We start from the raw sequence: 25308 nt of genomic DNA, 5'->3' as shown, positions 1-25308 counted from the left end.
TAAAAGAGAGGGCAAACAACACCCTGAAATGGATGGCGTATGTTATCTGTTAAAGAGGACTCAAAACCTTTCTGCACGGCTCAGCACTGACAAGGACTCAAAGGGATAATTGTTTCTTACTTTAGACGGTGCATTTAAAGCAAAATATGGACCATCTGGTGAAAATCCAGAGGAGAATACCAAGGATGATCAGAAGTCTAGAAAACATGTCATAAGAGCAAAGGTAGATTTTGGATTGTTTGGCCTACAAATGAACAAGGAGCGTCATGGCTTTAGGTGTCACTTCAACTTGTAAAGTCCTCAGCAGATCAATTTTTGCTATATTTACATCCAACTACTGGATAACACCTTCAATTACTTGCCACTTGGAAAAAAAAAAAGCAAAAGGCAAAAGTAATCTGCTGCCCTCCTAATGGGCAGTGCGAGAAGAAATGGGCTGCAGCAGGAAAGATTCAGGTCAGACTTTACATAAAATTTGCTAACAAGAAGGATCGTGAAGTCCTAGAACAGAGTGCCTAGGGACAACTGGAGTCTCCAGCCGTGCTTACCCTTAAGAACTGGATAGAACAGCCTCTGTCAGGATTTTGGATAGGTGGACTAATTGATCTCTTGAGACCTGGGCATTGCCTAGTGCTTGGGCAGGATCAGTGCATGGATTAAGTAACAGAAGCTAAACCCACATAGCAGCAGAGGTTATTCCGGTAGTCACAGGAAAAGACTTCACAGAGGCTACAGCTTCCGGGCTGCCTCCATCACATGACAGCAGACACCCCAAAATGCTCAATGCACTACAAACTTTAAAGATGATTCCAAATGATTTGTATTTTCTGCAAAGGTGACCTCTTGGCCTTACCTTTAACATAAACATAATGTCAACCAACTCCTGGTAAACTTCTGCTAAGAGTGACATGTCACAATGGGACACCACAAAGACAGTAGCAGTCTTTGGCCTCCGTACAAAAGAATAAAACAAATTGCAAAACATATTTTTGGTTACCCTTCTTCCATTCTGCACCATCCCTTCCTTCATTCCCACCCAGGGAAGCAGGTTAAACTTATGTGACTGTTATGGGAGATGACACTTAGTGTGCCACCAGTGTTTGAGCTGCAGATACAGGGTGCTTGGATAAGACAGTAACATAGACCGCTGAAGAACCTGTGCAGAGTAGAGCCAGATGGGATGGGTGGTCTGGTGAGATACACCAAGGTCTGGTGTATCTTTGGACTTTGACCAAGATGAAGAGAAGGAATTGAGAGAGAACCACCAAAGAACTTAAAACCATGACAGAAGAACTGATGCGTGAGGATTTCAGGACCTGGGCCTTGTCATTGGAGCCAGTTTGCACACCAACATTTTGCCTTATCTCATCACTTTTCACAGAGGGGACGGCAACAGCAGATTTATTACACGCATAGGTTTCCAGGTCTTGCTCTTATTTTCCTCACCAGAGGAAAGCCATCACTCATCACTCTTCATTGCTAACAAACTAATCTGTTCTACTGTAACCACTGATAAAGCAGAAAAGGATAAAAAGTCAGTTGTTAAAGGATGGGGGAAGCTAAGTAAGTCTTCAACATCAAGCAACACATTTTAGGCAAGTAACCCTGATCAACAAAAGAAAAGGAAAAAGATAAAAAGTTAACAAGCTATTCTGTATTATTTGAGTCTGGTTTTCCATGGAAACCATACCCTTTTTTCTTTTTTTTTTCCTTGTCTAATGGGGTACATGATCCTGTTAAAGCTTTGGCTCCATCTGAAGCTCTGTCCTGCCGCATGGACTCTACAGTGTGTAGTGCATCTGAGCCAATAGCTCAACCTTTCCCATAACAGGACACTACTAGTTTTCTTCTTCATCCAGCTGGTTGTCATGAAACTTGCAGGAATTTAACACCTTTCAGATCTCCACTCCCTGCTAAACCTGACTGAAATCAGCCAGTAGGTGTAGAGGAGAAGTGATGAGCATATAGTCTAGCAGCTAACACCTTCACTTGGCTTTTTGACTTTAGTAATCAGCAATTAGAGAGACGGGTTGGCCACAGATATGGACCAATACTGATTGTGGTCTATCTTATTTTCTTACTCCAGGACTAGGAGTGAGGAAAACATAACCCATTTTTCAGTTCAGATTATTTTAATTCAGTCCACATCATTAAATCAGCCCTCCACATGGCAGGTATTCTGCTGGGAGCTAGGGTGTAGTAAACTGCCTGTGGAGATTGAAATGCCTCTTTAGCAGGAGACTGGTGTGTCCTCCTTCTCTGCTCAGCAAAAGGAGGGGTTTAGGTGTGGGGCTGGTAATTCAGCTGCTGTCTCTTGCATAAAAATAAACTCATATAGCATGATCTCCAGTTGGTTTATTCCTCCCCTCAGCAATGGATCTCTGCGGGCATAACCTGAAGGGCTGCTGAGCACTTTCAGCTCCTCGTGAAGTGATTCAAGGACAGCTTCCATCCAGAAGCCTTGGACCAAGGCCTGTTTCTGGGAGTGCAGTCAAAGTTGGAAGCTTTACAGATGCATTCACCTTTCATTGACTTGGAGCTGCGTGCGCAGTGGACACGTAGGACACACAGCATCACAGACACTATCAATCATCCAGATTCTGGCACAACCGTATTTCTGACTTCTGGACCATCCTTGAATGGAAAAACACCAATGTGAGGAAAAGGCTGCCACAGAGGAGGCCCTTGCTGTGAATGAATATTTGCTTGAAAGACAACCTGAATGCAAGTCGGTTTTGTACAAACAGAGCCCTTCCAGGAGCAAGTGTTGCCTTTGTGGGAATAACAGTGACTTTACAGATGCAAACAAAGAAGCTACATGCTTTTGCATTGCTTGTTCTGTCACTAACTGACATCAGCCACTGTTAATCATGGCCTGAAATGTGTATTTAAGAAACAGTGACACAAACACAGACAAGTTCCTTCACAAAGCCTTTTATATGGGTGAAAGTGAAAGAAAAGAAAAACTGTTCCTCAGGCTAGCTGGTGGCACTGAAATAAATGGGTCAGGCATCAGAGTTTCAGGAGGCACAAAAGGTGAAAACCCTGTCTCCTGGAGCAATTAAAAGTCAATGGGATTAGTGGCCTTCACTATTATTTATAGAAACCCCGCTGTGTGCACAACATTATTGAAATACAGGGGTCAAGTCCCTGCTACTGGATGCCTACCCTTTTGCTGTTGAAGTTAATGGGAGCTTTGCCAATCAACTCTGTGGCAACAGAGTCTAAATCTAAAATAGATGACATCCTGGGCTCCGTTCAGTTGATGGCTCAAGCAAAGCTTTTGCTGAAGCCAAAAAAGTTCTGCCTGCACAGTAGAGATTTGATCCGGGGACAGCTGAAAGAGGAACACTAGCCATAGAGGTGTTGAAAGTCAAAGACGGGAAAGCAGACAGGTGGATTGAATGTCACAGGAAGCTTTTTCTTCTCCTTTCTGCCACATATTTCAATATACAGATTGAAATCTAAAGGGCTGCATCCCAGGATCTCTTAGACTTCATTTTTAGCAGGACTGGCTGTTTTCCAGTGAATAATTCTCCTTCTAACACCATGTAAATGAATCATGTGGGAACACACCTATGAAAAGGACTCGGATGGGACGCCTGCACTGTCATTATGTGATTCAACATGTTCGAAAACAGTGTGCTGATGTTCTAGCCAGTTTAGACAGATCCCACCAAACACCTGCATCTCCTTTGCTGAGCTTGCCCAGCTTTCCACTTGCTTGTAATGCTACTTGTGCAGTTGTTTCTTCTTCCTCTCATTCGTTACTACCCTCGTGCCCTAAATTCTGCCACAGGTTACCTCTTTTCCTCTTTATCTCACTCTAGGAAGGAGGTACCTAATTCTGCCCTGTCTTACAATGTTGTAAATCAGAAATCAAGCATCCCAGTGATTTACTGCATTCCTCTGTGCTACTGAGATACCCGGTCTGTAGAGTGGCAATATTTCCTGGCTTAGTTCATGACTTCAGACACTACCAGGTAGCAAGCAAATGATGGATTTTGCGTGTCCCTGTATTTGCAACAGGAACGGGGTTGAGGTTCTCGCTTGCTATTTCCAGTGGCACACCCTGACTCAGTGGTACTAAGCAGGCATTGCTCCTACTTGGGACCACCAAGAATAGCATTTTCATCCAGACTGAGGAATTAGGAGCAGGAACAAGTCAGGAATTTCCAGCTGGGGGCAGAGCTGCTTTGCATGTATCCTGGTGCAGTCCTGGTGCAGGGGAAGGGACTCTCTTCACATATGGGGCCATCTTAGCTCCAAAGACACCCTGAGTGTGGCAGGTACCTACATTAACGTGCACAGGCATGAAACCCAGACATGTACCTGGAGAGGCAGATCTCACCAGCTGTGCACAAGGGGCTGGTGAGCCCTGGGGCTAGAGACCAGCCCTGGGGCTCTGCTCCTCTTCAGTATTATCCTGATCTCGAGATTCAGACCTAAAGCACGAATTTTACTTTCAGATGTGTTATCATTAATTCCGATGGCTCCAGATATCCTTTGGTATCCACATGGCTTTACAACCATTATTAAAGTTAGTTAAGCACTTTGTCCTGCTAATGTCCTGCAGCAAGGAGCTCCACTGCCTAATGACGTATCACATAGAAATGCATGTCCTACTATCCATGTAAGTTGTCTTCCCCTCCAATTTCCTTGTAGGTCTTCATGTTCACATATTAATGAGCTGATTTCCCTAAAGTCTGGAGGGGACTTTGGTAAGAAGAATAGTCTATTTTCAAACATTTCTTTTGAGTACTGAGCTACGTCCAAGCTAGCAGCCTGCTGGCAAAAGAGTCACAGTCTGTTCTCTCTGATCCTCCTCAGCCAACCAATCCTATCCACACCGACTTTTCAAATCCCCATCTTCATGGTATTTTTCCTCAGAACAGAGAAGTAGAGAAACACAGACAGAAACCGACAGGTAAGAAAAGATGCATGCACACTCTGACTGACAAGCAGTCCTTGAGACACTGATTTCCAAATGATCTCAGTTTCATCTAAGAAAGCTTTTCTATTTTTTTTGGCACAGCTAGCACCAACTCAGAGATCCCAAACCCCGCCACACTGCTAACGCCTTGCGACATGGGCAAACACTTTACCTGCTGATGTGAAGGGACTTTTCACCCATGTCTTTTCCTGCTACTCACCATGATTTGCTTTGAACTTGGATCTATACCAAGCACTAGGAAACATCTGTGAGAGCAGAGCTCATCTTAGTTTCCTTCTCTTGCAGAACATTGTCAAAGATCCAGGAAAGCAGACAAAATTCTGCAAACACAGAGCATTAACCAAAACAGAAGAAAATAATCCAGCATCTTGCTTTCTCACTTTCTCCCCCAAGCTTCGCCTTCCCATCCACGGTCTCAGAATTAGCTGACACAACAGTGCAGGACATTTACTGAGTGAAACATTTGAAAATGCCAAGCAAGTCCCTGACAGGCAATGCCATTACCAAGTGCAGAGTCCACCCCACCAGTTCTCATGCCCTAGTCTTCAATAAAAGCAACTGGCCTCTTTCAACTGCCAGACCTAAGCAGAGCTTGCTCTTCGTGCCCTTAAAATGGGAGCCCAGGCATTGCGTTCACCTGGTCATCAGATCCACTCTTTCTCGTCTGCATTACTGATTTCTCCCGAGTAACATGAAAGGATTGGAGCAGTTTTACAATAATGAGATTTACTCTTTCCTACAGCCCTCAGCACATTTCTAAATGAAAGAATCAGTTTACCCATAACAGCCGCAAGCAAACACGAGGAGCTTAAGATATAAGCAATTCAGTAGCCCGAAGTATTATGCATGTTGGGCAATCATAAATTTAAAGTGAAAATCCCTACAGATTTTGGTTTGCATTAGATATTAAATAAAATCCACTTGTGAAGCCAGATTAGTAAGAAACCTTTTTCGCTGTTGTATTTAAAAAAAAAAAAAAAGATTAAAACATCTTTTGGAGACTCACTGTCATTTTATCTGGGTAAATAAGCTTAGAGCGCCTAACAGTCAATTTATAATGAAGGCTTTTGTTCTTGGTACTGTGATGCAGCCCTGCAAATTTGCCCACAGCTGCAGCAGTTTCAGATGTTTTTGACAGGTAAATAAAACACTGTTTATTTCTGTCATTGTTATTAATCTGCACAGTAAAGAACTAGCAATTACATTTTGCTTCCAAGTGGATATATTTTCATGACAATCTTGGCAAGGGTGGTATGGAATTATGTGCATTTATGACATCTATGGCTGCAAGGGTCTGAAACATGAAGGTCTGTGCTCAGCTGTTCAGCTGGAAAACGAATGGGAAATAAAGGCTAAAGCAGCAGTAACTACCATAACAAGAGAGAACATGGAATTCAGGAGTTATCCCTGTCGGATGTAAGGGACAAATAAACCAAACTGCAGGTCTCGAGTAGCACTGATTCAGCTCTCGGTTGTTCTGTACTGTACTTCTAGGGAGCTGTGTCAGGATCTGACCACGCTTTAAAGCCCCATGCCTTGGGCCCACATTATGACTGGCGCTTCCCAGCTGCTGCAGGGCAAAGGGTTTCAGGCGCTCCTCAAGACGTGTTGGTGAAGAAGAAATTACTTGCAGAATGAGGTACTAGTCAAGGACGACTGGCAGAATCCAGCTGTAAGTGTCTTATTATATCAGTCAGGAACTGTGAGAAGCAAAGAAGAGAAATCCTGCTGAAACTCTATTAGATGCCAGTCACGTCTGCTCAGCTTCTCACTCAGGTAGGCTGGCAGATGGTCAGCAAATAGTCCCGCTTTTACAATGCAACCTACACAGGTTTTAAGTGTGAAAATTAGCATCCAATTATTTTCAAGCATTGATGTTCGCCAAGGATGCGAGTTGCCTCTATTTTAATTCTGCTTAGGCTCTATTTGTTCACACACGCAAGCCAATCTTGCGGGCGCTACGTCTCGTGTACACAGCAGAATGGTAAGCCAGGGACGAGTACTAGAAACGTGGAATAATGCAAATTCCCAGTCAGGGAGTTGCACAGCTTCCAACTTTCAGAAGAGACAGGGAGGAGACAGTCAAGTGAGGAAGGCATAGAGCATCTCTGAAAAAGAATGATTTCCCCTACCCACATCTAAAAGCCTATGGTGGAAACCATCTCTCACAGCTATCGGTCAGCTGCAGAAGCTTAGAGAAGGCTACAGTCCACTGAGCACCTAGCTCTGATGGGCGAGACCTCGGGGTGTTAGGATGAGTCGGTGGCTGGCCCTGCTTCTTCCAAAGATGAATGTGTGCCCATTCCCCACTTTCCCTAATCTCCCTCCCACCCTTGGGCTGGCACAATGGAAAACACGATGACTGCCCAGCAGACGTGGGCATTGCCCTCAGGACTGGCAGGACGTGTGCCCAAGTGTGGCCCCCGTAAGGTGTGTGCTGGCTTTCCTTAGCAGAGCACACAGGTCCACCAAGGGGAAAGAAGACTTGGAGCGAAGCCTGTTTTGCTCAAGGTCTCAAGGCATTACCTTCTGTGCCAGGATCCGCGCCTAAAATGGGACTGGGTGTCAGCCAAGTCCAACCTCACAGCCCATGCTCGTGCAAGGATCCCTTACCACCAGAGGTAACAGAGCTACCCTGGGCAATAAGGGTTATCTGCATATTATCCGGGCTTGATCCTGCACGCAGAGGTCTGCAGCCTTTCCTGCTGCCTGCAGTTGTGACACGTTAAGCACAAATGTTGCTGTGTATATTACTGCCAGCCTGAAAATACACGAACCTCTTGTAACTGTCATTAAATGGGGAGAACAACGCCCCAGGTTGGCACCTAATGTTATGGTGAGGTTGCATTTGTGTCATTCTCCTGTTTGGTGGAAGGAAACTTCCCCGGCCCAACCTCGGGCTGTACCAAGGGACATTTCCAGGCTGCAGCTCCACAGGCACACTTGCGGCCAGCAGTTTCCTCCCCCAGGTAGTGCAGCTGGGAGCATGGCAGCGTTGGCCAACCTGCAGAGCTCTTGCTGGCCATTCCCAGGCACTGCTGCTGAGGCGGGCTTGCCTCCCGCCACGTGTTTATACAGACCCAAGTCACATTTTTCAAAGCAAACAGCACGTTAAACACAACCTTCGCATCATTCCTGGGATCGTCACGTCCAGGGCCCCACCTGGGGACAAAGAGCCCCCAACACCGAGTCCGCGAGTCCCCGCCACGGCCCTGAGACTGGAGACGGGCTGCAGCGAGGGGGCCATGTAGCCTTCCCCCGCCCCATACTCCCTTGAAGAACCAACCCGGCGCCCCAACCCCGACCCCAACCCACCGCCCTACGCGACCTCACCTGCTCGGGCCCCTGGAAGCAGATCCTACAGAGCGGGGTGCGGATGCCGCTGTCGACGCTGCTGCCCAGCGAGTAGCGGTCCTCGGCCTTGCCCTTGCCGAAGTCATCCGAAGAGGTGCTGCTGGGCAGGGAGGCCGGGGGCTCCCCGGCGGGGCTCCCCCACTCCTCGGCTCCCGGGCTGCCCGCCGCCCCCCGCCAGCCGGCCCCGCGCCCCCCGGGCGGAGCGGTGCCGCCGGCCCCCGCCTCTGCGCCGCCGGGCATGGGGAGCGGCGGCGGCGGCGAGGGCGGCGGAGGGGCGGGGGGTCTCCGCAGCAGGAAGACCTTCAGGTCATTGAAGAGCATGCGGCAGCGGCACTTGAGGAGGCCTTGGTTTCGCAACATCTGTCTCGGACGGAGGAGCCCGCAGCAGCAGTAGCAGAAAAGGAGAGCGCCGGGTGGTATTAACATGTGCCTTTCCTGGGCCGGAGGAGACGGGGGGGGGAAAAGAAAGGGCAGGAGCCGGGAGCCCCGAGGTCGGGGGGCTCTGCTGGGGTCTCAGTGCCGCGGGGGGGGGGATGCGCTCGCAGGTTGGGAGACGACAAAAGAGGGGCCGGAGGGCGGGGAGGGGGGAAAATCCCCGGCAGCAACCGTGCGAGGCTAGCAACAGCGGTAGGAATAATAATAAAAAAAAAATAAAGAAAGAAAGAAACCGACCGACTCCAGGCTCCCGGGGGATTTTTATCGCCCTCCCCCTCCGGCGGGGTGGATTCCTCAAGTTTGTTTGGCAGCGGCGGGGGGCGCCCAGGCAGCTCCCACGCCCAAGGGTCCGGGGGCGAGGGGCGGCGGCGGGCACCGCGGGGTGCGGCGCTCCCGGGAGACAGCCCCGGCTCTGCTCCGGCAACTCCTAAGCCTGGAAAAAAGAAGGGTCCGCGTCTCCGGTGGGTGTGGGGAAGAGGGAGGCCGTGGTTCTGTCGACAGTATTTGGCATCTCAAGTAATTTTCCTTTTTCTTCTTCTTTTTTTTTTTTTTTTTTTGCAAATAAAAAAAAAATCAAACTCGATCACGCGAGACCCGGTGTGCACCCAGACAAAATAGCAGCCAGTCTGGCTAGCAAAATGCAAAACTGGTAGTTGTCGTTATTATCAAAATTGCCTCTTTGACAAAAAGACCTTCACATTGTTTGTGGGAAAACACCCTACGTTTCCAACACTGTACTCCCAGGTGGCTTCAGATTTTACCGTTGCCTTTAAAAGATTTCATTGTAAATATTAAAAGTCCTGAAAGAAATAATTAGCATTCAATGATCTTAATCCCAGAGGTACTGAGATAAATATATTATATATATATAATATATATTATATATATCATATATATTTTTATATTTATTTATATATTCTGACCTTCTCTCTTCCAGCAGCTGTCTGGACCACACCAAAAATAATCAGAGCAAAATTGGTGAGGGAAGGCGGCTGTATTATTCCCTAAGCTGTTACCATCCTGGACCGAAAAACCCGTCGAAATCGGATCTATTCTTTGCATGTAATTGACCGGAGAAACGTGGATCTTACATGGTCACGTTTCCTTTCCTCCTTTCACAAAACAGGAACGTCATCAAACGCATTGGCAGCTTGTACAGACCATTGTGGATGGCAAGGCGGCTAGGGCTCTATCGGCGATTGCAGGGACCTCCTTCTGATGCATTGGACGAGGCTCCTTCTTTCTCTCCACCACCGTCCCCACCTTCATTTTCCTCCCCTTCTGTCCTCCTCCTCCTCTGACTGTTGTTCTCTCTCACAGGCATTGACATTCAACCATCGCAAGTCTGTCGCACTCTCGCTGGCAGGAAAAAAAAATAAAAAATCGGAGCAGATAATTCTCTTCTTCCTCCTAAAAGGCTCTGATGGAGCACAATGCGCCAGACACACGGGGCAGCATGGCTTATTTTTCGTGCGGCTCCTACCGCTTCGGCAACATCGAGCCGGCGTGTGCGTGTGTGCCTTCCTCCCTCAGCAGCCTCCTCTCCGCTCTCCCATCCGGCTTGCGGTGATGATGTTGCTGTTGCTATCTCCCTTGGATGCAATGGGGAAGGCAGATTGTTTGCAGTGCAAGCGGGGATTCGCAGGAAGGGAGGGGTGGAACGTGGCCGCGCTCTCCTCCCTCCCCCGGCTTTTTTTTTTTTTAAAAAAAAAAAAAGCGAAAAGGCGGGGTGACGATGAGGAAGGGGGGGGGGAGGAAGAATCAAAGGGAGGACCGGGGCCCTCCCCAGCCTTTGATGCCCCGGGCTGGCTGCAGGAGCCCCCGCCGGGGAGGAAAGCGGGGGGGCGGAGGCAGGGGCTGGGCGGCCGCTGCGGCTTCAGCACCACGAGCCGCGGACAGCTCCGCCGGGCGCGGGCACGGCGCCTGGGCGCGCCCCCGCGCTGCGCGCTCCCGCCGGCGCCACCGGGAGGCAGCGGGGCACGCGGGCCGCTCGCCCCCGGGAACCGCAGGGGATGAGGAAATCGGGCGTTCGGGGGTGCCCCCGGGGTTGGGGGGGGCCGCCCGGCAGGCCCCCGGCAGGCAGCAGGAATCCCCGCTAACTAACTTGCCCCTTGCAGGTTAATTAGTTGCCGAGGATCTCACGGTTTGGCAGCGATGATGAGCGATAGTTTTCGTTTCGCCCCGGCAGCGCTCGTTCGCCGGTAGGTTTGTTTTGCTTCAGGAGAGAATATTTCAGGAGTGCGGGTGCCTTGTACCCCGACGGAAGCTAAATCCAGCTGACCGCTGCCGCTTAATTTGACATTTGCTGGAAGCAACCAAGGGCAGCCGGAGCTGATAGTTTTTACTCTCCTCGGCCCATTCGAACATTTTAAGTAGCAGCTGCTGGAGTCCATTAAGCTTTCCCCTGCACACGCCAGCAGAGGAGGCTTTCTCAGCCTTCACGTGCTCCGTGTGTGCCCGCACGGCCCCGTCCGGCTGCCGAACACGAGGCTGCCGACGGCACTCTGTGCTGCTGCTCCAGCTGGAAGAGCTGACAGAGGTGCCGGGTGTGCTGTGGACCAAACCTATTAACGGCCCAGATGATCTGAAGGCTTCTAGGCTATGAGGTCCTGCGAGCATCAGTGCAGTGCCTCGGCTCGTGGGCCAGCGGACAGCCTCCAGACGGGACACGCTTTTTGGTGGAGCAGAGCGGGGCCTGGGCCTGACGTCACGTCAACACCACTGGAACTGCAGGCTCCTTCGTCTGGTTTCTCCACAGAGTTTCTTCAAACTCCTAATTGGCAGGGTGTAAGGGTCACCAAAACCCAGGCTGGATTCTCAAGCTGGGGCATGCTTCGGGTCTTCACCAGTGGTGACCCAGGAGGTGCAGCTGACGGAGAATCTGATCCCACTCAAAAGTTGCGTTGGGCCCTAGACAATGATTTGAAATCTCCTTTAGTATAAGATGAGACATGCAAAAATCGCTGTGCCATGATCAGCAGAGGAATCTACGTTGCTACCTAATTAAAAAGGGAGCAAAACTGATTATTCGCTACAGGAAAATGAAACCAGCACATGCAATTAATTTCCAGCAAATAAATTACACATCGGGATGCTGCAATGTTAAGACATTCCTCATTGCAGCTTGCTGTTTCTCAGAAAAGCTGGGCAGATTCGCTAGTGTGGATCTCTACAACATATTTAAGGCTTCTCAGAATTTCACATGTGTCTAATGGGGTCATTAGAGGAATAATAATGGAAAGAGCATTTTAGGAACTTCCTGAGCATGAGACAGGCTGGCTAGAGGCTGTCTCGGTGCCCAACCTCCAGCATGGCTTTCCATCCATCCCCCCTCCCACTTGTTATTACCCTCATCCTATTGTCCTGATGTCGCTAGCGTTTTCAGAGTGGTTCCATCAATAAACAGAATCGGAGGCAAATATATTGTTGTCATCCTTTGCATGTGCAAAGCATCTTTCATCCTTCCCTCCTGCCCATGCCTGGTTTTTCAGAAAGGATGTGCTCAGGATGGAGGAGATCTTTGTATTATACTCAGGGTTTTAATGTATGGGCTGTGTGCCCAGAGAGTTGAATGGCTGATAAATGTGACAAAATAAATAAAACAAATAATAAATCGGAGGTGCTCCATATGCTTCCCAGAGGTGAGTGGGTACTATTATTCCTTTCAGTAAATGGGACAGTGGCCAATGTTTTCACACTTGGATGCTGCATTCAGGTCCTTTGATATGGATGGAGGTGCCTTGCTCAGAATGCTCACACCAGAAGGAGCTGGCCTGAGCCTCCTTGGTGAGATCCCAGAAGAGCAGGGGGCCAATGCAGGCTGCCTAACTTTGCTCCACGTAAAGCAACGTGGAGCAGAAAATAGGCAACACCTTCTCCTCTTGCAGAAGAACCTGTCTCTGGGAGTTTTGACCCTGTGTCTCTTAAGCCCGCCAATAGTTGTGAGGGTAACGCTGGGAGGGGGCACCAGAGCTGGCACAGAGTAGCCTGCCGTCCTCGGGTACAGAAAGAACAAAAGTCTGAGACGTCTGAGCTCTGCAAAGTCTGGGAATGAGAAATGATCGTGCTCTGTAGCTGATGAAGAGGAACCAGACAGTGAGGACTGATGGGGTGAGCGTTCCCCTCTGGCCATGCAACTCTCGAGTAGGTCAGGGCATTGCGGAGCACTGAGAAGCGTGGCCCAGACAGCTTTTGCAGACCTTTAGCTCTCTGTGTCACTGACAGCTCTTCCCTTCAATGAGACCTCTCCTATGCTTTTCTTCCTTCCTTCCTTCAAATTAGGCCAGGATCCTGGCATGATACTCTCTCTTTCCCCTTTAATTATTGCTAATAACAGCAGTAGCATAAATAACCCATAGTGTATCTTCATCCTCTAAGCTGCATAGGGCAGAGGGCTTGGGAAAGGGGATGCACCCATCAAACACCCATCCAGGCCGGGCCTCAGCACCACATCTGCTGCCACATCCACACCGTGGGCTCTCAAGACCGTGTTACGAGGTGGCCTCTGTGCAGACCTGGTGCTCTCCGGGAGCGGAGACACCCAGGCAACTCAGCACAGACCTGGAGGTGAGTTTGCTACAGATCCCGTGCCAGGATGAGTTTGGGGGTCAGGCTGCAGGTTGGTCTCACAGCAGATATCCCAACTCTTATCTTCTGGAGCACAGCGTGGGCCCATTGGCCCTTAGCTACTGTCCCATCACGGAAAAAAAGACGTGTCGCTGGTTATGTGTTCTCCTTACCTCTCCGTGCGAGTCATTGCTCAGTGCAGAGGGGTGGAGAAAGGAAGGAAGAGGGTGGCTGGAACAAGCAGTGATAGTTATCTGCCTGTGTGGCAGTCTGATACCAAATCGTATCGGAAATTTTTTTTGGTTTGTTTGTTTGTTTTAATGTTGTCAGGTCAGAGATTAAAAAAAAAAATGGCAGAGACTGAGAGGGCAAATGCAAGCAGGAAAACTCTGTGTGGACTGCAGCGTTACAGCCTGAACACAGCACACCAGTCACCATGTGTGACTACGTGAGAGACAAACAGTACAAATGCTGATGTGGACAGGCAGGATCAGAGAGCTGCCAGAGAAACATCCCTTTGTGTTTTCCATCTCTCGGGAAGCAAACAGTTACCTAAACCCATTTTCATGCCCACCTACTCGGTCAATAGCTGCACTGCGCTTCCTGCTCCACTTACAGCTCCTTAATGGTGCAGGGGAGCTTTGATTGCCATGGTGTGGGCCCCATCCCTCTGGCACACCATTACTTAAACCCAATCCATCGAAGGTTCCTACTGCTCTCTCAGTGATGGGGAGCTGCTCATCAGCTGAGTACCCTCTGATTGCTTGTCACAGCCAGACTTCCCGGTTCTTTTTCCTAGATGGAGATATTAAATAGATCTCAAGTGATGTAATTACCATAACTCAGTTGACGAAGCTTGTGGGCAGATAGAGATGGGGGCTGGAGGGGGCTCTGTCACATTTTCTTTGGTCTTTCTTTCTTGCTGGGCAGTTGCAAATATGCCGACGCAAAGGATGCTGCTGCTGGGAAGCAGAGCTCAGCAGGCGGGGGGTTATGCATCCTCCAAGCATCCAGAAATAATCCATGTATTGATTGGAATGATCTTCGCAAAGGAGATCAGAAATAATTTCTGGAGTGCTGTGCCTTGGTCTCTCTGCTGCCTTGGGCTGCAGCAAAAAGCATGGCACTCTGCTCTCGGAGAGTCCCTGTGCTGTTGCTTTCTCCCCAGGCAGTGACTGAACTTGCATTTGTTCTCTTCCTGTGAGGATCGTGGTCTGCCTCTGAGCTGATACACAGCAAATTTTTCTACTTCCACAGCAGCTTGCTCTCTGCTGTGGGAAGAGGAGGAATTTTATTTATTTATTTATTTTTACATCAGCCGTGCCCTGCAATAGGAGCCCAAGCAAAGAAGCAGAACTGCACATCTTGTTTTCCTTGGGTTTAGGTCTTTGTTTTCTCTGCAAGCAGTCTTGAGGCTAGTCATAGTGCACGAGTATGTGAGGACACAACACACAGGCTGATGGGGACAGACCCCACTTTTCCTCCTTTAGGATTTCAAATTCAAACCTGCAAAAGGCAGAGCACTACTCTTCAGGACTAGGCAACAGCAAGCATGGGGCTTTCCTGGTATCAAGTCCTATGGTAACAACTACCAAGGGAATTTCTTGTCCCTGTGGATGAGTAGTCAGAACTTGAACAGAGCAGTTGCAATAGATGCTGCATTTCAGGATAGCTTCAGAAGGCATTTAGCCAGATGCTGGGTGGTTTTAACTATCTAGGAATGCACTGATTGTCATGAAATCCCAGACCTAAAGGGACCTGGAATTTTAGACATTAAAAAAAAAAAAAATAGAGAAAGCATATAATCACAGGAATCACAAGTCCCTTGGGTATTCCAACTACTCTCTCTCCTGAGTCAACTCAAATTTGTTGCAAGTCTCTAATTGCATTCTCAGATGTATCAGTTATTTTGGTGACATGCAACAGTCCTAGAACTAGCTCTCGCTTGTCTGTCATGGGATTAAGAGAGAAAATAATGTTGTTAAACAGGTCCATTAGGGACTGATCCTGAGAGATACATGGTGCTCCCCAAATTAAGGTGAACTGATAGGTTCTAGCATGTCATCAGATGCTTGCTCAGCTACCGGGATTCGCGATCACAGTAGCACTGAGGATATTCCCCACAGGATCATCACGATTTTACTGTGGCACAAAACTGTCGTACTCAGCTTAAGGAAATAGAAGCAACTTTGTATGGGAAGACTGAATGTCTATCCTCAGGAGGGTCTTTCAGCAAAAGATCCATCTCAGAGAGGCTTTAACCTTTGGGGAGAAACTGAAGAAGCTGTTGGGCCGTTTGCACTCCACAGCTTGAAGAAGCCCCAGCCCCAGGTGCACTGGGGAAGAACAGAGCAAAGCTTAATCCTGAGGTCTCACCTCTGCCAGGGGCTCAGGGGATTTCTGCTGGTCAGAGCCTCTCTCCTGGAGGAAGCAGCCGGAGCTCGACTGCTGCTTGGCTAGGAGGAGAGGCCTCATCCAGGCTGCTGATGTCTCAGCTTCCCACCAAAAAAGGGGAACTGCTTTGCATGGCGCTACATGTTTGCTTCCCCACAGGATGCTGGAGAACCGCTGGATGTAAAATTTACATCCAGGTCTGGGACGCAGCCTGCTCCCCAGCATCTCTCCCATGGGGGGTCCCTCTGCGCCCTGCACAATCAGGTTGGCAGATGGAAGCACCCATTCCTGGCATCGAAGTGTCACACGTGGTGACACGGTGCTGGGATGTCCTGGAGATGAATCCTGTACTGAGGCAGGACCCCTCTTGAGCTGCAGCTCTGCCTCAGTACAATGAACAGGTTGAACATCAGACACCGTTTCCCCAAGGTCTTACAAATCCGTATCTTAGGATTTAACATCTTAGGCTGCCCAGATAACTTCCTCAGCTACAGCAGCTTGTTTCTGGATCAGCAGGCAAATGCATGTATGCTGCATAAATGCAAGGCAGCGAAGGCACTTACAAGCCAGATAATCTTATTAGTTTCATCAATAGCAGATGAGTTTCTGTGTTGGCAGAGGCCAAGATCCAGACATGAGGACAGTTTTAGGTCTCCCCTAAGTGACCTTATTGCATATAGGGTCTTGAGAAGGGGGGAGACACTGGAGGTCAGAGAAAGGCACGCAGTGGAGAATATTGTAGGAGGACATGCTAATTTTTTCCAGTGCAGAAGAAGCACCCACTGCATGCACCAATCTACCTCATTTTCACAGCGGGAGCAGTCAGTAGGTTTCCAGATCTGCTTGGAAATGCCAGGTACTAAATACTGGGCTAACCCACAGCCTGCCAAGGTACTGTGTTGCCTCCCTGCTTTGCCCTGAATATGCTCCAACGTGCACCAGAAATACAGGAAAGCTCAGAACCGTCACTAATAAGTGTGTGATGATTTCACAGGCTGGTATCACTCACCCTGGTGATTTCTCCCACACCTTTGCACAAAGGACAAGGGTCAATGAAAGCACTGAGGGCTCCATCAGGAAGAGATAAGGTAGGGGTAAGAGGACTGTGGATTTAAAGACAGGGCTGTTGGAGATGGAGTGCTGCTGGAGATGAAAGCAGAGAAACATGAGAGAGCAGTGAGTGGGGAAAGTTAATGGGTTTACACCAGTGGAAACAGGAGTTGAATTTTGACCCTTACATTTCTAAGGAGGGACTCCACAAGAGTACATCAGCATGGAAACCTCGCTGTGAAAGGAGGGGTCTCGGCCCTGCATGTGGCCCAGACACAGCATTCACAAGGGAGCTCGAGCACCACAGTGACTCACTCTGCCAGGTCTTCAGGAGCACGTCAAGCAACAAAATGTTACCTCCAAGTGATGGCCCAGATTTACCACTCCCAAACGGACTTAGTGTTAATTAAAGAGAGATTTCAAAACCATATACATTTTCTTGCTGAGATAATTAATTGATTTAGAATAAAGTTTAATGTAGTTAAGGGGTTTTATAATTACACTTCATGGCCGGGGGAGCATTTTAGGGATAAATGTTGCCAGAACACCTCTGGGAAGGTGCTGAGCAGAGGCCTGAACCTTCCCTCCTGATGGGCTGGAAATCTGCTTGGGCCCTAGGGGTCATGCAGCAGTTGATGCCTCGGCCACACAGGACTGAGGTATTCAGTCTCTCAGCCCCTCAAAAGTGCTTCCTTCTGAGCCAAGTGCCTCCGTGCAGGCAGCACTGCCCTGCCGTTGAAGGGGATTTTCTTTCCTAAGGGGCTTTAGCTGTCTCAGTTGGTGGGTTTTTATCCCTCAGGTCAGATGCAGGTCACTGTGGTGGCTGTCTGGCTTCAATACCAGCCTCTTTCAATTTAAGACTAATGTAGTTTCTTTGGACCTTCCTCCCAGACAGACACTTGGTCTCATTCAAGATGAGGGAGAAAACACATGCTGTTGCCCTGAGAAACACTTCCCTCCCCGTGTCACCCCCAAAGTCACATCCCCGCCTTTCTGACTGGGCATGACTGAGCACCTGGCCCTGAAAGCACTTAAGCTATGTGGGGAGACCTACAAGCCCTTTGATTTCTATAGAGAAACTGAGGCAGAGAGAGAAAAAAAAAAAAACAAAACTCATTTGAGTCAGCAGCAAAGTGCTACGTAGGGACCTATTTTACCTCATAGCAAGGTTCTCCTCTGAGAGCAATTTGCACATCTTTCCGTGATGTGCAAATAAACCCATGCACAATATATATCTGCTTTTCTTCCCTCTTTTTTTTTTACAGCTGAATAACCACACGATCTTTGTTACATGGAAGTTTGACTGCTGCTGTTTATTGCCCCCTGGAAACAGGATGACAATGGCCCACGGCTCCTCCACAGCAACTCGCAGAGGCCTCCCGAGCGGAGAATTACGCCCGTCGGAGGAAATAAACAGCAGGAACGGTGGAGTGACTAAGCACCAAAGATCCTGCATTTGTGTAGAAACTAGCAATGAGAGTAGGAAAGGATGCCCTGGAGGATAGAGAGTGCTGCAGGAAAAAAGTTTCCAGCATGTTCTGAAAATTAAGGTTTCCATGCAGAAGGCAAGGCCAAATTTAAGCATCACCCCTCTCCAGCCCTGCACCTGCTTGTGGCCATGGGCAAGGCTCCCATGCCATGCCTGGGGGCCTGGAGAGCGGCCCCAGCAGCCCACAGATGGCCCTGACATCTCCCCACGTACCCCTGGAGGAGGGGGGACCAGCGCTCGAGGCTGCTGTGGCCCTGCTGGAGAAACTGGTGGCTGTTGTTTCCCCTGCTCCCAGCCGTCACCCTGCCCTGGTGCAGCAGCTGGACTCTGCTCAGGTTCCGTGCAGAGGAGTTTCCTCCGGGCACTGAGCTTATTGGAAAATTGGAAAACCACAGCAGAACTGGCCCAGAGTACCCTGAGGTACATCTTCCTCCCTGGTCTGGTTTGGGTGCGTGATATAGGGGGAGCTCGCAGAGGGAAATGGGGTGTCTTTGTCTGGATCCTTCACGTGTTGGGATTCTGCTGCTGAGCTTGCCCCTGTCCAGCTCAGATGTCCTTTGAGGTGCCCTCATTTAGGCTGATAAAGATTAAAACCATGGGGGATCTCAGCTGCAGAACCCTCCCATCTGGTGTCTTTTCTCTGAGGCCGAGCTGCTCCAGCAGTGGCACTGGCAATAGGCGCTCTTACAAAATTGCTGTCCCGATGAAATCCCAAGTCCTGATGTGCATGGAAACAAAAATCAATCTCCTTTTGTTCTCTTCCATGACCACCCCTTCCCTATATTTTTGGATTTTCTTGATTCATTTTTATTTTAAGTGGTAAAACTTTTCTGGGTCAGTGCTAAGTCCCTCGGTTGTGTGATCTTTACATACCAGCAGATATATGCAGAGAGATGAGAGGAGACCAAGTGCAAACCAATCCGTCCTCCTGACTCTTTTATTTATCTATTTTCTTTTCCCAGCTGCCACTGCTCAAATTCCTGTGTTCCTGTTTGTGTGTGTGAAGGAGGGAGAGGGAAAGGGGATGGGATACTGGGAAGAGCCACTCTCCACATTCAGTTGTAGCTCTCCTGGTTCCTTCACACCACCCTGCTCTCCATCACTGCTCTGGTCATGTCACACTACCTCCAACACTTTGCTGGTGTTCTGCTTTATGGGAAAAAAAATAAACTAATGTAAATTAAAATTAACAGAGCGTTTTCAGTGCTGATGCAAGATGCCAGAGTGGTAGTCACAAAGCTGGAGCCATCTGCCAAGCCCAGACTAAACACCAGTGGCAAAGCTGCTGTGCTGCCGAGTGCATCGAGGGCTCCCAGGCGAAAAGCACCAGCGCCTGCAGCTTGAGCCGAGCTCTGTGGCTGAAAGCAGAGACAGATGCACATTGTCTGTGGACCAGGCAGAAAGGGGGACACTTAACATACACTGACTATTAATATTTCATGGTCCTGACGTCCAGCAACCACACTGAGAAGAGAGACGGGAGTTTGCTCTTCTAGGCTTGCATTTAACCGTGCCCTTCCTGCTTAATGTGCCAGCTGAAGCTAATCATGGTATGTACTGGAATCTTTTGTGTACCTCGCCCAGGGCGAGACCTTCTTTTTTCATGTAGTCCCTAACAACTGTAACAATTTCTAATGTTCTCTGACCCAAGATGAGTCTGAACTATCAGCTACAGGCAAAGCAAGATCCAGTTGCTGTTGAGTCCCTCACCTATTAAATCATTCAGATAATCTTCATCTAGAGTATTTGTCTTTTCCAGGAAGCCCGTTTTTTCTTCTAGGAAGTAAGCCTCAGGAACTCATGACCCAGCAGGTATTTGCAAAGTGGCATGCATTCAAAATGCACTACTTTTATAGCAGTGGCGTTATCACGTAGTGAGCCTGTTCCTGGAATGAGCATTGCCTAGGAGTTGTCAATACTTTAATCTGATTTATGCAAGCTGTGTTCTCTCTCTCTCTCCCTTCCCTCAAATGAGCACTAATAAGTTCTCAACCTGGACAAATCCCAGGTAGTGGGATCAGTACATGGCAATATATCAGCTTTGTTGCTGAAATTGGGGATGAAGCAGAGACAACAGAAAATGTTTCTCCTGTTTGTTTTTAATTCTGTTTGCAAATAGTCTGGTGCTTGTCTGAACTATGAGTGTCCTATAGGAACACATTCCATTTATTATATTACTGTGCACCAATTAAGTAACTAGTGAAAGTTTGGAAAATCTATAAAATAGTTGGTTGCATCCATGGGGATCATTAATACCACATGGTGTCATGACCGTAAATAAAACCTGACAGCACGTGCAAATGTGGAGGGAACTACCTGTTCTGCCGTTAAGAGATCAAGTTCAGACTCCATCAAATGATTTTCAAGACTTGATCTTTAACTTTCTTGTGGAGTAGAAAACATTGGCAGGGCATTTCAGGGGGTGAGTCTTTGTCCTCCAGGACTCAGTTGTCGCTTTACAACCATATGATGTATTAGACATCGCTAGACATGAATGTCAGTGCTTTTAGCCTCAAATTCTATCAGCATGATATTGTGCTGTGATGCAGTCACTGTCAGCATCTTGATTTGATTTGTGCATTGCTTCACAATTTGCTCCAGGAGGGCTTAAGGTCTAATTCTGCAAATGAGAAAAGTCCACCCCACCACTCCTTACAGACTTGAGCCCTTCTTCGTATCTGGCAAGTACTGTTCCCAAAGCATGGGGCAGCACCACCCACCCTGGCAGAATTGTATGGAAATGATGGCTATTTCCAAACTTTACTTGACCTCTGAGGCAATGCTTGATTTCTCTGTGTTACAATGAATCCAGATGGACAACAGGGAGAGAAGCAAGGGACTTGCTGAAAACCCAGCTGCTGCTTCTGAGCTTGGATTTTCCAGGTCAATACATTTCAAAAACTTTTCCACTGACAGACAGAAGGGAAAATCTTACCATTTCACTCTCAGTCTTAAATCTAGCTCCTGCAAGACCATTTTAAAAGGAATTTGGTGCCTGTTAAAGGATGAGGCCTGCTCCCAACCCATATTTATGCAGTTATCTGATACAAGGCTGCCCAACACCAATGAGCAGAGTCGTCAACATCCCTCCAGTCAGTGTTGGTGAGGGGCTAAATAACAAAGCTGTCTTTTGCAGCATGAATATCTGTTTTCTAGGAACTGTATCAAGAATCATAAACTCATTTCACATATATCAGTGAACAGCTGTCAGAGAGCAAGGGCTTGCGGACCTCATCAACCTAACCCAAATTCAGGCCAAGAAGTTACTGGCAGAAGACTCCCAATTCATCAATGACCTCTGAAGGATTTCCGTCATCAGCAAGAGCAGCATAAACTCAGATTAACAGATTAAGTCATGAAACCATAAAATGACCCTATTAATAAATATATATATATATGTATTTATATATGCACAAATTTGCATACATGTATAAACTTAATGCATGGACTGACTGTGTATATGTGTACCCTCACAGGACATGATCTAATCAGACAACACGTGCACTCTCTTCCTTTCCTAGCACAAGATCTATGGAGCATCCAGAGAATCTGAAAGATGGAAAATGTCAAATGGACCACCAGGAATAAATGTTGTTACAACACATGATCAGGAAGCGAAATCTATTGCCTCGAGATATCATGCAGGATCAAACAGTGCATTTCATAGTGGACAATTAAAAACCTAATCCCACAAGCTATTACTTAAAACATGCATCTGCTCCCTGGTAGAGACAAAAGAAAGGACTCGTTAGGCAACCATGCTGAATGGGATGCATAATTCCTGTATTCTTATAATGAAACTAATTGTCATCATCTTTAATTGCTGTAACTCTTGCATTTTGTAACCCTTTTTACTTGACAGAAATATTCCAAATAATGCTAGTTTGCTGTGTCCCAGAAGTTACAGCTGAGCTTAGACAAACTTTTGCAGCCTTCAAGCCATGACCTGAATGAAATTTCTATAGATCCTTCATGAACCTTTCCCAGAGTGAGTCTTATGCTAATGATGTTACACAAAACTGATTTCCTCGATCAAACGTGAGCTTGTAATTGAATGTGGACATACTGACTACATGACAAAACTAAAACTGCTGCTCATTGTACAGTGTACAATATCAATGTCTAGTTATAGCCCCAAAAAGGAAAGCACAACTCTTTTTATTTACCTGTGAGAAACTCTGCATGCCTGTGCCATATTCCTCCATTCCTAGAGGAATAAAAAAATATTAATTGCCCTACCAGTCCCTTAAGTTCTTCATGCCACTTCTTTCTCCCCTATCACCCTACATTCAGCCTTTTAAAGCTGGAAGTGGCTGTAAATCTTTCTAAATGCCAGAGGACCATTTTGCTAAAACATTATCCATCTTAACATCATGTCAGATTTCTGAATGAGAATGCCTTCTTCAGTGGGAACAGACCTATAACTTATACTGCTTCTCATTTCCTGAAGCACTGGAATTGTGCTGCTCCCTAATGTTATTTTATTAAGATGCGATTTGTCATCATATTGCTGAAAACAAGATAAAATGCAGGCTAATTAAATTCCTTATTTAACTTGATGAGCATCTGCTTTCTGTAGTCACATTCTTTTAAGCAGAACCTTTGTAGCTGTTTCTCAGGATCTGGCTATCACGACTCTTACTGTTTTCAAAATGGGGAAATACCCCCACAAATAAAGGCGTGTGCATTCCCAGTGCCCACAACCCTTGCTATTTATAATGAGAGATGTATAGCACCACCCAGGCAGAGACTGCAGCAGCACCTTGTGAGCATGCTGCCCTGACACTTCAAGAGCACTTTCTGTTGTGCAATAATTGCCATCCCAAGGAGCCCAGTGGAAGTCACTGAGACAAGCTGGTAGCAAAATACTGCAGCTGATAGCAAGTTCTTTTTAGATCAGGCTGCTATACAAAATATAACAAACAACTCACTTTGTGACTCCCCCCGTCTGTAGCAGATGAGCCTCCCAATATAAAGGAAAACCATCTCTGTTGAAGGGGGAGGCTTAATAACAAGCTTAATTACACACTTCAGGTTAAGTGTGTCCTTAAGTGTGCAGTTTGCCAAGGCCAGATTCTGGCTCACTTTCCATGCATAGCATTCATGGAGGTTTCTAAGCTGAGAGCAACCTTCTTGCATCATTGGTTGAGTGAAGACTAAGGTAGCAGAGAGTCCTGTGCTGAGTCCATGTCCCTCAGTAAATGAGTGGTGATATGTTGCTCCTAAGCCACAGCAGATGTGGGTAAACAGAACCAGAATCCACTGTAAGATCAGGGATATTAGGAAAGTCTCTAGTGTGCTACAACCCTGGGTCTCTCTTGGAAACCCCTTTGGCATCAGACTTTGCATCCCAAAGAAGTTTAGAACCTCTTCGCCAAGTCCTCTTGGTCTGAAATGTGCTTTGAGATCTTCCAGGGAGATGTGCTGCTCTTGTGCAAGGGCAAAGGACCATTAATATTACATTGGTAGTTAATTATTTACCATTAATGACCTCTGATGATTCTGCTTAAAGGATTTCTCTGTATCTCTGGGTCTGTTGTGCACCAGGAAGAGAAAAGGCAGAGAACTGCAGTTAGCTTTAACAAACAGGATCTCAAAAGTTGGCCTCACATCAATACTAAGGCGATAGGATTAGCTGCTTATTCTGAGCTTGAAAACCAGGCCAGTAATTTAAGCTCCAGAATAGAACTGGGAATGCAACTTTTGTTTCTTTAGCTTGGTTTCCTAAGGAAATAAAGCTTATGCAATTAAACTCTCTGTGTGCACATAGGTCTCCCCTTCTACATTTGCACCTTTCTGCCAGTTCAGCTGTGTTTCACCATGATAAAGATCTGTTCAGCGTCTGGGGGAAAAAATAAAAATAAAGAAAAAAAATAAAGCAGTTGTGTAGGGCAGAGGGACATGCTCTGGCCTGAGCTCAAGTATACTATAGGACATCAGAGAGTCCACATTGCCGGTGCCTCCCCGAGCAGGATCACAGCTCATCTTGTGTTAAGCGCTGGCAACACAGTAGGTTTGGAAACACTGTTTGCATCTTTATGTAGGATTTTTTCCTCTTTTTTTTTTTTTTTTCCTCTTTTAAATCTTTGTTCTGAGTGCCAATGAAATGTCCCCCACACCTGGGCTGTATCACATAAAAGATCAAGAGCCGTCTCAGCCCTGCAGCAGCCATGTGAGTGTGGCAGTGGCCTGGCAGCAAAGTGGAGGCCATGTGCTGTGCAGACCATTGCTCTGGACTGGAGCTGTGGAAAGGAATCCAGCCAAGAAGGACAGAAGGCAGAAAAGAGACCCTGCAATCTGTTGGAGGGGCTGTACTATAAACAAGAGCAGAAAGGCTTCAGCGTGCCAGGGAAGAACAAGCTGCATAGATAAAAGAGGCTGCTTCAAAAGAGTGGACGGCGACTAATTTTCCTTGTACTGGGTGGCCAAAGAGCGGGGAAAAAGAAGTGGTCTTCACTGAGCTAGCAGTCAGAGGAGGAGAGCAACCTTTGCATGCTAGAAAAGCTCACAGAAAAGCCTCTGGAAATATTTCATCAAGGTTTTAATGGCAGCTGGATTCAGCAAACTCAAATTTTTGTCTTTGGTGATACAGAGATGCTCAGGGAAATTGCTTGATTCAGAGTCAACTTGTGGTAGCAGCTGGGCTGTCAAATGGGCAAGCTATGGTGCTTTATGTACAGCAGCAGAGGGAAAACACAGGGGATCAACAGCTGTCTAACAACAGAAACCCTAGGAGAACTGGTGGTGTGTGGGGGCAGCTACTGTGCCCAAGTCCAGCCCAAAACCTAAGCACCAGGCCGAGCACCCTCTGGCACTCCGAACCTGGGTCTCCGGTACCCCACTAGGAAGCTGAGGGCCTGCTGAAGACCCCAAACGCATCCCCTCAGCCTCCAGAGGACAGGTGCTGTAGAAAGTGTTCTGGTCAGATGCTAAAAGCAGACAAACCAGACAAAATGGTTTCCCCAACCAGAAGAAATTCTACAAGTCCAGGGGCCTTTCTCTGCCTCTCCTGCCCTAAGACCTTCCCTGAAGAGCTGACCTGCGTGTCCCCAATCCAGTCACTTGG

At 47.6% G+C, this 25308-nt stretch overlaps 1 protein-coding gene and 1 long non-coding RNA gene across 4 annotated transcripts in view; one reads left to right on the top strand and one right to left on the bottom strand.

Moving 5' to 3' along the window:
• Window positions 1–9800, bottom strand: part of MARCHF4 (membrane associated ring-CH-type finger 4) — an 89842-nt gene extending 80042 nt beyond the window's left edge. For 2 of the 3 annotated variants that reach the window (XM_083840970.1, XM_083840972.1), the window contains exon 1: window positions 8288–9687. In XM_083840970.1, the coding sequence (XP_083697096.1) occupies window positions 8288–8734 (447 nt within the window). In that variant the 5' untranslated portion in view covers window positions 8735–9687. Of the gene's footprint in view, window positions 1–8287 lie in introns of all 3 variants that reach the window. The other variant, XM_083840971.1, reaches the window with a different exon arrangement.
• LOC310901437 lies at window positions 8614–10545 on the top strand. Its single transcript, XR_014585812.1, has 2 exons — window positions 8614–8724; window positions 9681–10545. It is a non-coding gene; the product is annotated as an uncharacterized lncRNA (long non-coding RNA).
• Window positions 10546–25308: the final 14763 nt, after the last annotated feature.

Source organism: Anser anser (genome assembly GCF_964211835.1).
Source record: "Anser anser genome assembly, chromosome: 6".
Classification (NCBI taxonomy): domain Eukaryota; kingdom Metazoa; phylum Chordata; class Aves; order Anseriformes; family Anatidae; genus Anser; species Anser anser.
Note: the sequence above shows the minus strand (reverse complement) of the source record. Positions and strands in the feature narration are given on the sequence as shown.